The 11,504-nt window shown below is 39.1% G+C and overlaps 1 protein-coding gene across 9 annotated transcripts in view; it reads left to right on the plus strand.

Moving 5' to 3' along the window:
* mid1 (midline 1) overlaps positions 1–10,194 on the plus strand; it is a 36,202-nt gene extending 26,008 nt beyond the window's left edge. For all 9 annotated transcript variants that reach the window (XM_030429288.1, XM_030429284.1, XM_030429289.1 and 6 more), the window contains 8 exons: positions 1,345–1,440; positions 2,794–2,901; positions 5,399–5,547; positions 5,627–5,754; positions 7,307–7,450; positions 8,005–8,166; positions 8,278–8,485; positions 9,101–10,194. In XM_030429288.1, the coding sequence (XP_030285148.1) occupies positions 1,345–1,440; positions 2,794–2,901; positions 5,399–5,547; positions 5,627–5,754; positions 7,307–7,450; positions 8,005–8,166; positions 8,278–8,485; positions 9,101–9,449 (1,344 nt within the window). In that variant the 3' untranslated portion in view covers positions 9,450–10,194. The remainder of the gene's footprint in view (positions 1–1,344; positions 1,441–2,793; positions 2,902–5,398; positions 5,548–5,626; positions 5,755–7,306; positions 7,451–8,004; positions 8,167–8,277; positions 8,486–9,100) is intronic.
* Positions 10,195–11,504: the final 1,310 nt, after the last annotated feature.

Genomic DNA, 11,504 nt, shown 5'->3' on the forward strand with positions numbered 1-11,504 from the left:
AATTGAATATTAAATCGCCTTGGATTACCTACCATTCACCTTCAGCTTCCACTTCTCTATCCACAGTCTCTGTCCAACAAACATGATAAACAATACGATATAAAATATAGAAGAAAACACAAATAATACATGTAAAAGTAAACACATTCACAATGTTGACCTCCCAAACATTATTTGTATCTATTTTCCTGAAACCAAGTGTTATATTTCAGGGGACAGTACAGTTTCAGGGCTGTGTCAGTATTGTTTTTTTACCATAATAGTGGATATCCGTCATACAAAGGTGTATTGTTGCAGGTAAAAACAATAATAAACTACATGGAAACACACTATGCAAAGAAAAAAAACTCCAAGACTCAGCTTGTATGAATTTATGAGAACAATTATTTGAAACTGAATTGGTACATTTCGGAGAAAAAAAAAATGTATATATATTATAATTATATTCTCAGAGACTTTAAAATCGTAAATTAGTGAGGAAAAGATTATCACAATATTACCAGTGCAAACCCAAATTTCCACGAAACAAGCACAGATTTAAGAGGATAAAATGTAAATATTGGTAGATTAAAAGTCATAAATCTATAAGAGAAAAAAAGTCTGTCCACATCACAGATTGAATCAACCTCCTCACACCTAAGACCCTGCTACTTGCCATGTACTATACCTGCAGTGGACGACCTTATTAAATCATGTTTTGCAATCGGATGTAGCATTAAGGAAATATTTGTGATTTTCCATTCACATAGTGTCCATTGTTAAGACTTTTAATGATAAATTCAAACAAGCATGTTTTTGCTTTTATCTGATTTATTGAAAAAGTCAATTTTATCACTACAACACGTTTGTTTAAATTTAAGTAATGGATAGCACGCTTAAATCTCATTACACGTTGATCTTTTATTTGAGGAGAGTTAACACTTTCTATCAGAAGATATTTTGTATTAACACAGTACGCCGTCATCATGCTACCCAATTACAGTTAGAGATTAAGTTTGAAACATAAGCCTTTGATCTGAGTCAGTGATTAACACAGCCAGGGTTTACTTGTCCAAATCACTGGCAGATGCTCTGCTAAGCTCCGTGGCCTCAGCAGGCAGTATGATGGGATCTCTGGCACACTGGGAGTCTCGAGGCTCCACACTCATCAGAGCCCAAAAATGTGGCCAGTCATATCCAGAGGCAGCCTTGTGTGTCCTCTCCTGTGCCCATTACACCCGGGCCAGACATGCTCCTTAGGTTCCCATTCAACTCACTCCCCTCCAAGATTTATTCAGCTGTTTACAGTGGGATGCGGGGGGTCAGTGTGCAACAAAATAACTCATTTTCAATTTCGCTTTGCAGCAAGCCTTGGATTCCAACCTAGGCAGTCTAATCAAGAGGACCAGTGATTTGGAAAGTCTGATGGGCAAACTTATCCAAACCTGCCAACATGTGGAGGTGAGGTTGTTTATCTGTTCCCTTTCAGGTGCGGGCTCCTCGCATTTGTGGCATTTCATGGGCAACAACTCATTAAATTATTAACACAGTGATGAATTACAGTATCGGTGAGTTGCTTTTCATCATGTCAACAAGATTAAGTGCTCATTAGTTTATAGATCAATCATGTCTGTAATATGCATACAGTTTGCTGCAAAGTCGAGTAGTGTAGACCAGATATGAATGCATGGACTTGGAAATAAACATATAAAGTAGAATGTAATAAAGCATGTTCATGGTAATTTGTCATAGAAGCTTTTTTTTTTTTTTTTGAAGACTATGGGCTTCCAATCAGACAAAGCTTGGGAAAAGGTGCCATCTCTTCCCCCCTTTATTTACTTTCCTAGTTTCGCTCAATACCTGGATCTCTATAGAATCATAATTATGTCATTTGATCCCATAGACACTTAACTGTTCAGCTAAGACTGTCTAATAGTGCTGTTTTACATAACCGGACTACACCAAATACATTAAAAAATGTCCTTGCGCAGAGTGATATGGTCCAACAATATTACGGCAGCAATTTTAAGCTATCCACCTATTCCTATCCCCCGATTTAACTTGTGTAAGTGGGTGCAACATCCGGCGTGACATGTAACTTAATCAAAGCAGCGTTTTCCATGGTAACAGGGCGCTAAACCTCATTCTTAGAGCAATTGATAACAGGTATCATTCATTCATGAAGATCTAGGTTAGACTCTTTATCGAGTGAATACTTCTAGCATTAATATTGCTTAGCCCACTAAACTAACACTTCTAAAGCCTCAAATGTGTTACAGGTGCATCAGTTATTATCATACTTATCATACTATTTTTGACCAAATACCTCAATAGTGATCTTCTGAAAATATTGTATGGATAAAAACAATATAAAATGTTTTGTATTTAGTTCATTATCTCATTTCATTATGCATTTGTAAATGGTCCTTGCTCGACATTTAAACAAAGTCAACAAGCAGTCTTGTTTTGAGCAGTCTCCATCCTAGTGTTACTGTCATAAAGATGACTCATGACTGTGTGCCACAGGTTTATTAGATTTGCTGTGATCATGCATGTGTTTGGGATAAGAAGACAAACAAACAAACTGTAAACAAGGTCAACTGTCCGCCGAACACGAGAAGGCAGAGTTATCCTCTAATGTGGTTTTCCTGTCACATGGGCTTTATATCAAATTAACTGTGCTCACAGTCAAGTATTTTAAAAACATAATTCAATCAAATGTGCCTGCAGTTGTGCAGCAAAACATAAAAAAAGCAGATGAATTACAAAACACTGTTATCGACTGTGTCTTATCTATATTTCTGTCCTGTCTAGGTAAACGCATCGCGACAGGAAAACAAGCTGCTCGAGGAGTGTGACCTTCTGATTAATATCATACAGCAGCGGAGACAAATCATAGCGACCAAGATAAAGGAGGGAAAGGTACTGTTTGTCACCTTTTGTTACCTTGATAACCTTTGTTTGTTTGTTTATCACCTTGTGCGTGTTGATAACCTTCCCACCCCACACAGCCGACAAGCTAGCTTACAACTCAACAAAGCCTGCTGCTCTCATGAGAATACAGTGGTAGCAAATCTTTGTTGTTGTTAAGTAAAAGCCTTAAGTCTTGTTGACAAAATGTTACTCTAAAAAGTGAAAGCTTTCTAACTTCTGACAAAATCAATCATACATTTTTCTTCTTCCAGATGAGAGGTTTCATCCATAAGCAATAAATCACATGCTTACTCAGTTCCACACAGTCTGGGTTTATCTGTTCCAGCCTCACTCACTGTGTACCTGCCAGTACTGAAGTCATGTCACTGACTTTATTTCTCTATTTCTCCACTTTGGCTTCTGTTACAGAACATTTTATCATGCCCCAGATTAGACCTGGTTTGTTCCTCTTGTGTATAAATGTTACATTTGAGTCACTGAGCTCAGCATTCGATTTCCTAAAAATACATGCCCAGTGATCCCTAAAAACCTTGTTCATTCAACATGACTTACTGCTGCTCTGAAGATAATTCAAGAAACCTCAAAGATGCTTCTGATGATCAAGATGAAGAAATAAGGATACAAAATATGTTTAACCCATTTCCGAACCAGTGACCCTTTCCATAATCCAAACAAAGATGGTAGCCAGAACTGAAGGATGCTCTTGCTAAATCCTAATAAAAAATTATTTATTTGGCATAATTATTTATATACTGTATAGATATGTGTGTTTTTGGACCTGCCACTGATGTCATTTTCTGAACCCACTAGACTGTTTGAATTGTTCTAAAAGTAGCCTATATATTTATTATATCCACATCATCATGATTATTTATCAGGAATCAAATTGAGTTGATATATTAACCAATTATATTGTCCCAATATCAATATTAAGGTATTTGATCCAAAATATTGTGATTTTTGATTTTGTAATCTGATAAAAACATTTATCAAGTGCTTCTGAGGCGATTTCAAAATATTGAGAAGATAATAATAAATAATAATTCATTTTATTTATATAACGCTTTTCAATGACCCAAAGTCGCTGACAGAGATGAAGACACAAAAAGATAATAAAAAACACAAAAAGGGCAATGACAGTCAAGGGGGACAAGCGAGAGACAGCACAACAGAGAACAGAAGCAATGGTGGAGTGTGGAATAGATGACACTGTTACAGACAAACAGACAAAACAGGTACAGCAGCAGTCTAAAGGTGGCAGGGATGGATTAAAGAGCAGTGGGGGGCTGATGGGTGAGGAGAGTAGAAGGAGAGTGTAGAGGGGTGGGTCAGGGGGAGAGGGCAGGATAAATATTGTGTATTTTGAAGTAGTCTAAAGATATCCGTAATATATTCCTTTAAGGCCATATAGCCGATCCTTATTAGAAAGTTTCACAAAAGCAAAACATTACCTTCTTCAAAAATGTAGATCTGTTGGATTGCATCATGATTGCATCATGAGACATGTTTGCTGTTTCTTATTTGGTTCCCTCCCTGTCTGGCCGCCTAAATGATGATGACTTTGGAGCTACCGACTAATTTTTGAAAATGTATCCATAATTACAGTCGAAGCCACACAGTCTGGTTTTTAAGTCCTCAACTACAAAAGCTTTTTCTTTTAAACTTTATATAAATGTTTGGGTTTTTCTGACTGATTGTTTTGTCTCTTAAACCCCAGTGGTTGTCATGGTTAGTTGACACACAGAGGCGAGCATGTCATTCTTTGAACTCACAAAAAACTTCCCAAATCAAGGCTTGCAAGGCCTTAGTTGACAGTGATGAATTTCTAAATCCACTGCATTCTAATCATGAATGTTTACTTATTCAATCTATCTTTAATAGTAAACACATAGCTTAGCCAAGAAGCTGTTTGCACTGAAATCCTCACCAGCCTGCAGAGTTTACTGTTACTGTGCTTTGTTTTTTAGTACTTTTGGCCCCATGTTCACACATTTGATGTGCATATGCTGTGCCCCTTGAATCGTTTCCCTTCCTTTTCCCCTGTTAGATGCCATTATAGAGGCAATGGCATGCTGTGTCAGAGTAAGATCAGCCCTGCTTCCTGTGATAGCCTCTCTGGAGGAGCACTCTTTCCTTCCTCGCCCTGTGCCTCCTGTCAGGTTCTAAGGTTGCTTCCAGCCACTAAGCCAACAAGGCACATAGGAGGGTCCGGTTACTATGGCAGTGTTATGGGGGATGTTTCATAAATACACCCTCAATGCCAGTATAGCTCTAAGAGCAGGTTGAAGCTTGCAGTCTTGTGGGTATTAGACAACTCAAAAATCCAATTGTCGCAGGTGTAAATTGGATTTTCTTCAGCAGGGATTTTGTAATTGGCAAGATCAAATCAAATCAAGCGTCTGGCAGGGTGGTGCTTTGTACAATAGGTAGTGCATATTTATCAAGCTTTTCATTTATGAACATGCGTTTTCTTTCTCGTGCCCAGGCTATGCGGCTAAGGAAACTAGCCCAGCAGATAGCCAGCTGCAAACAGTGCATCGAGAGGTCCTCCTCCCTCATCACTCAGGCCGACGTCGCTCTCAAAGAGACAGACCAGACTCGTTTCCTCCAAACGGCTAAGAGTATCTGTGAGAGGTAAGGAAGCAACTGTGAACAAACAACTGATAGGGTGTATAAAACTATCACCAACTAATCATGTAACTCTTTATTTCAGACTGTCAATGGCGACAGCATCCTCTCAAATCCTGTTACCAGAAATTAACTTGAACGACACTTTTGATACTTTTGCTCTGGATTTCACAAGAGAGAAGAAAATGTTAGAAAGCTTGGATTACCTCACAGGTGAGTGTTGGTCTTACAAGTTAAGCACACCATATTGCATTGTGTAAATCTGTCTGTGTATACTACAAGATGCAGCTCAGTGGCCAGAATAGAATGTTGGCATACCTTTCTGCAAACTGAACTAACATTCAGAAAACAGATGTGTATGAGCTGACTTCCTTATGAGGAGAGCAGGGTGGGGGTGGGCTGACAGCTAGATGGGACAGCTGGTTGAGACCACCATTCCTGCTTCCTGTTTCAACTGAAAAACCTGCAAATATTTAGCAAGACATTAAGACATTTTCCAGTCTTCTTTGTGGCAACCAATCCTGGTATTTTGAAGGTGCAGTGTGTTGGATTTAGGGGGATCTGGGAAGATCTAGAATGGGTCCTTTTGTTGACCACTTTGTTGCACCACCAGCCAGAATGGACAAACCAAACACTGGCTCTAGAGATGTCCATTTTTTGTGTTTTTATTACCTCCTCCAAGGAGGTTACATTTTCGCATTTGTCGGTTTGTTTGTTTCTTGGTTGTTTTATGAGCAGGATTACACAAAAACTACTTGGATAACTTGGATGGAGGATGGTCTTGGTCCAGAATAGACCCCTTCAACTTTTGGTGTGGATCTGGATAAAGGGATGGATCAAGGATTGTTTTTGTTATTTATTTTCTAACTTTGCATTTTTCGACATTTTTGTCATGCGTAATGCATGGATCTTGATAATTTAAAAAAACCAAAAACAGCAGGTGTATTTAAGAGGCTAGTGTCTGAGTGAGTACATTTTGATGCACATTCAAATTAAAATCCAGATCTAGTGGATTTAAATATGTTTTGTTTTTTTTATTTAATTAGGCTTCATTCTAGTGAGCCTGTGTGGGGGAGGGCGAGTTGAGGGTTATTTCTTGGTATTTCATGGTTGCAATCTGCACACTCAGTGTTAGATGCCACTTAATCCCACACACTGGACCTTTAAGCCAAAATAGTATATTTTCCTGATCCCAACCAATTCCTTCTATAGCCTAAACCTTACGAGATGTGAACATGTCAGCAGTTTGCAGAAATGTATAAGTTCGACATTTATGTTAGGTTCATCAGATGAAGACATTTGAGCAGTTTTTCACCTGCACTCTTTAATTCTTGTCAGGTAGACAATGCATTTGAAATTGTCCTCACCTTATCCTTCAATTATACATTCATATGATTTAAAGGCTTCAGCATGGATAGATTATTATTAAAGTATATGCTTGTTAGCAAGTGGCAGATAACAGAAAAGCACACAAACAGTTGAGCTTTATTTTCCGCTGAATGGAACAGGTTTGATTGTTTATGCTCAGCCGCCCGTTGTGCAGCGTGAATTTAACTCGGCAAGGGGCCTGTAGCTGTAATAGCAGGAGGAATTGTAACCCTGCTTAATTACACTCGTCAGGATAAAAACAACACAAATGGATGGGGCTTTATACCACCACTGGTCTCTGCAACATATTGTGTTTTTTTGTTTGTTTTGTTATTTAATGTTGTTTGCTTTCATTACTGACTGAGAACCGCATCTGTCTTTTGTTCTGGGATTGCAGCACCAAATCCACCAGTAATCCGTGAGGAATTATGCACAGCTTCATACGACACAATCACAGTTCACTGGACATCAGAAGACGAATTCTCTGTTGTATCATATGAACTTCAGTACGCCATCTTCACCAGCCAATCTAACGTTGTCAGTAAGTCTATATGCAGCTCTCTAGTGGAAGTATGGCATTATGTTTGGGATGGGGAAACATGACAATGATGGAGGGATTTGAAAGGGATTTCAGTGGAGGACTTTAAATTGCTTTGGGGCTATGTTACAATATCCAAACATAATAGCTGTAGCAGAGGGGAACTCTGTCCTGGCTCTTATGGGTAATGAGATGTTAGCAAAATACACTGCAGTGTCTAGGAAGGGATATGGGGAGAAAATAACATCTCAGTCGGAGCGGATTTACATCCAGATGCACATCATAAGCTCGATATTATCTCGGGGTTGGAATGAGCAGCAGGCTGTTTGAATTGATTGCTCTAACAAGGTCACAACATGCTCGATCAAGCAATTTATTCTCATCTGCCTCAGTGCTCAAGCACACTTGTGCACACTTATTAAATGAGTCAAAATAGCAGCTATAGATTGAAACATTGCATAGAATTATGCTGTATTGTGTCTCTCCTTTGCTAAGTGAGCATTTGTGACTCAAGATGATGTTCTTTATCAATGATTCTCTGTCTGTCTGGGCTGCAGGTCTGTGTAACTCTGCTGACAGCTGGATGATTGTACCAAACATCAAGCAGAATCACTACACTGTGCACGGGCTCCAGTGTGGCACCAAGTACATTTTCATTGTGAAGGCCATAAACCAGGCAGGAAACCGCAGCAGTGAACCAGGGAAACTCAAGACTAACAGTATGTCAACTTTAGCAACTGCACAGAATTAATTCTGAAAATATAATCCAGGAATATTGTCTTGCATTTTAGAAAACAGCGATATTCTTTTATTTTTTCTCTTTTTTTAAGGTCAGCCATTTAAGTTGGACCCAAAGTCAGCTCACCGAAAGCTCAGGGTGTCCCATGACAATCTGACAGTAGAGAGGGACGAGACGTCTTCCAAGAAGAGCCACAGTCAGGACCGCTTCTCCAGCCACAGCAGCTACGGGGTCACAGGGAACGTCTACATCGACAGCGGCCGCCATTACTGGGAAGCTCTTATAGGAGGAAGCACATGGTAAGTATACGTTTTCAGCATGGCTCTTAGGATGGCAGTGTATTTTTTTCCTTTACTCTTCTTTTCTCTTCTGTTACTTTGGTCCAGTGTGAATTATCTCAATGGATGTGGTATTATTATAGTGTTGGATAGATTTCCATGAAGCTGTGTACATGGCAAGAATCTGCCCACTTTCTCTTGCTCCCACAGTGTTTTAAGTTAGTTTTTTTGTTTTTTGTTTATTTTTTTTACTGTTGGTGTGTGACATTTTGATCAGCTAGATCTTCTCCAGTCAGCTAAAAAAGAACAGTATGCAGCCTAAGCTGTACTTTACTGCTTAACATTTTTTTCCCCGTCCTTCAGTGTGTTATTTAGGTTCTTGTGCATGCAAAAGGTATTGAGAGTAAAAAGGTCAAAGTACACGGCAACAGGAGCTCCTCTCTCACAGAAAAAACTTCTCTTGAAACGCCTCGTCAGTAGTCCTGCCTTCAATTCTGTGACTTCTTGATATCACACGATGTCACCATGTAACACATTTGCATATTTTATGCCAAGAATCAACACCATTTAATATGGGAGCCACAGACCTAGAGATCAGCAGGTATTTAAGTTTTTTATTCTCCTTTGGGCTTGCAGGTTTGCGGTGGGCATTGCATACAAGTCAGCACCAAAACATGAGTGGGTCGGCAAAAACTCTGCGTCCTGGGTGCTGTCCCGATGCAACAACTCGTGGGTGGTGCGTCACAACTGCAAGGAGATGCCCATTGAGCCATCGCCCCACCTGCGGCGTCTTGGAATACTGTTGGACTATGACTCTGGATATCTGTCCTTCTACGATGCCGTCGGCTCTCAGCACTTGTATACGTTTGACATTGCCTTTGCTCAGCCAGTCTGCCCTGTGTTTAACGTGTGGAACAGGTGTTTAACAGTCCTCACTGGGCTGCCCATCCCTGATCACTTAGAGGGAACGGACTACAACAACTGACCAGACCTGTGTCAATGGACTTTGTTTGTTGACCGAAAAAAGAGACCAGACTGCACCTTTACTGTGATGCCCACATACTGTTGTCAAAATGAAACAGTAACTGAATGACATGCAATAAATGACCCAGGGGGTATTTCTAATCAGGCGTATGATGAAATTAATTGGATTTATTGAAGAAATTATTTCCAAGCATCTGTTGATGTTTTTCTTTGCTTTGCACATTTATGTACATTACACTGCTGGATGGTTTTAAGGGTTTGCTTTCAGTTTGAGTTATTTTTTAAATAGTCTTCATATTTAGTTTTAACTTCATTAAATTCATATTTCAGGCTTTGCCAGTCATGCTAGGGTCATGATAAAACTTAAAGTGACAAGCGGACTCTCTGACTTTAATGTTTCTGGAAGGTTGTATTATAGGTTATTTTAAATGTTTTTGAAGATTCTTTTTAAATCATAGCACTTTGAGAAATTGTCACTATGTATTTTTAAGCCACTTGTACCATAATGCAAATGTTTCATGTTTTGTAAAGGAAAGGCACTTGAATAGATCCAATAACAATAGTTAACAACAGTTTCACTTCAGTCAGTTCAGCAATGTTCAAATATTTATTGTCTGTAAAATGCTTGAGTATAGTTCAGCATTATGGGATTATTCATCTCCTCATTGTACCAAGAGCTCATCACCATTTTCACATTTAAGTTTAACTCTGACAAGATGTAATAAAAATGTTGTCTTTTGATTATCCGCATGACTCGTCATCTTCATTCTTAAGATGCACTGCTGGTGAAAAATGTGTCTCAGTGGGATAATAATTTAATACACTGCACACTTGTTTACACTCATTTATACTTGATCTCTAATTAAAGCTTGAGCACGCTCTCACAACGCCACAGTGAAAAGAAAACACCACCAGCACAGAGGAAAGTGTTGCTTTACAGGACTCGCCCTGACCCATGCTGAGCCAAAATACAACCTCTGACAAGATCCGTTCTGACATCCCTTTTTGTTCTGGAGTAACGTGGCTTGAATTCTGCAGCATCTCCTTTCAACTAAAGTAGACAAGAGCAAAAAAGAGAGAGAAAAAAATCTGAACTCTGTGTGACCTCCCTGTGAGACACCCTGCAGACAGAGCTGTAATACGTGAACAAGACCTCCACCATGTAATGCCACCGGGACTTCAGTGGATTTTAAGATGTGTACTTTCTTGTGTGTAAAGAAAATGTGGGAGCCTTTTGTGTAATATGTAATTGCTACATAGTTCTGGTTTTGCCTTTAAGTTTTTTTTTTTGAAGGGAATAAACCAAAAAATAGACAAGCACCCAGGGATTACCTCCGCAGTCGAACAGTCCCCGTTAATCCAGTCAAGCCTAATCAAATATCCAACTCGACAGCCCTGCATCACTCTGTTTTAACCCACCAATAACTGCTTCATTATAAGCTCACCAGAAAAACAGCCAACAACACTAAAAACAACCACCAGGACAACAAAACAATGCAGATTGAATCATAATCTCCATTGGGTGAAGATTAATTGATTTTCATTAGGCTCTGCATCAAGCTGTACTCACTCACAGATATGGCTGATTTTCTTCAGCGAGATCCATTCTCCAAGGATGTCATGTTTTCTCCCGTGTGTGTCTGGTGGTTTGTTGGTTTGTCAGCAGGATTACACAAAAACTACCAAACGGATTTCCACAAAATTTGGCTGGAGGATGGGCCTCGGCCCAGAACAGACCCTATTGACTTATGTTGCAGATCCGGATAAAGGGACTTATCCAGGAATTTCTTTCTAACTTTCTTCAACATCACAAGATAGTCAAAAAAACATAGTGCCAAACAAAATGACATTTCTGTGTTGTACCATCACACAGGATTTTGAAGAAAATATGTCAATATAAATGTTTTTCCATGACAAAGGACATGTAATTGCAATGTGTTTATAATGATTTCATCACTTACAGTTTATTGAAACAAAAAAACTGAGAACATATACACATTTGCAGCAAAGACAATGTTTCCTGTTATTTGTGCTTTATCTTCAGTCTTCCTTGAAA

This window comes from Sparus aurata, chromosome 9 (assembly GCF_900880675.1).
Source record: "Sparus aurata chromosome 9, fSpaAur1.1, whole genome shotgun sequence".
Lineage (NCBI taxonomy): Eukaryota > Metazoa > Chordata > Actinopteri > Spariformes > Sparidae > Sparus > Sparus aurata.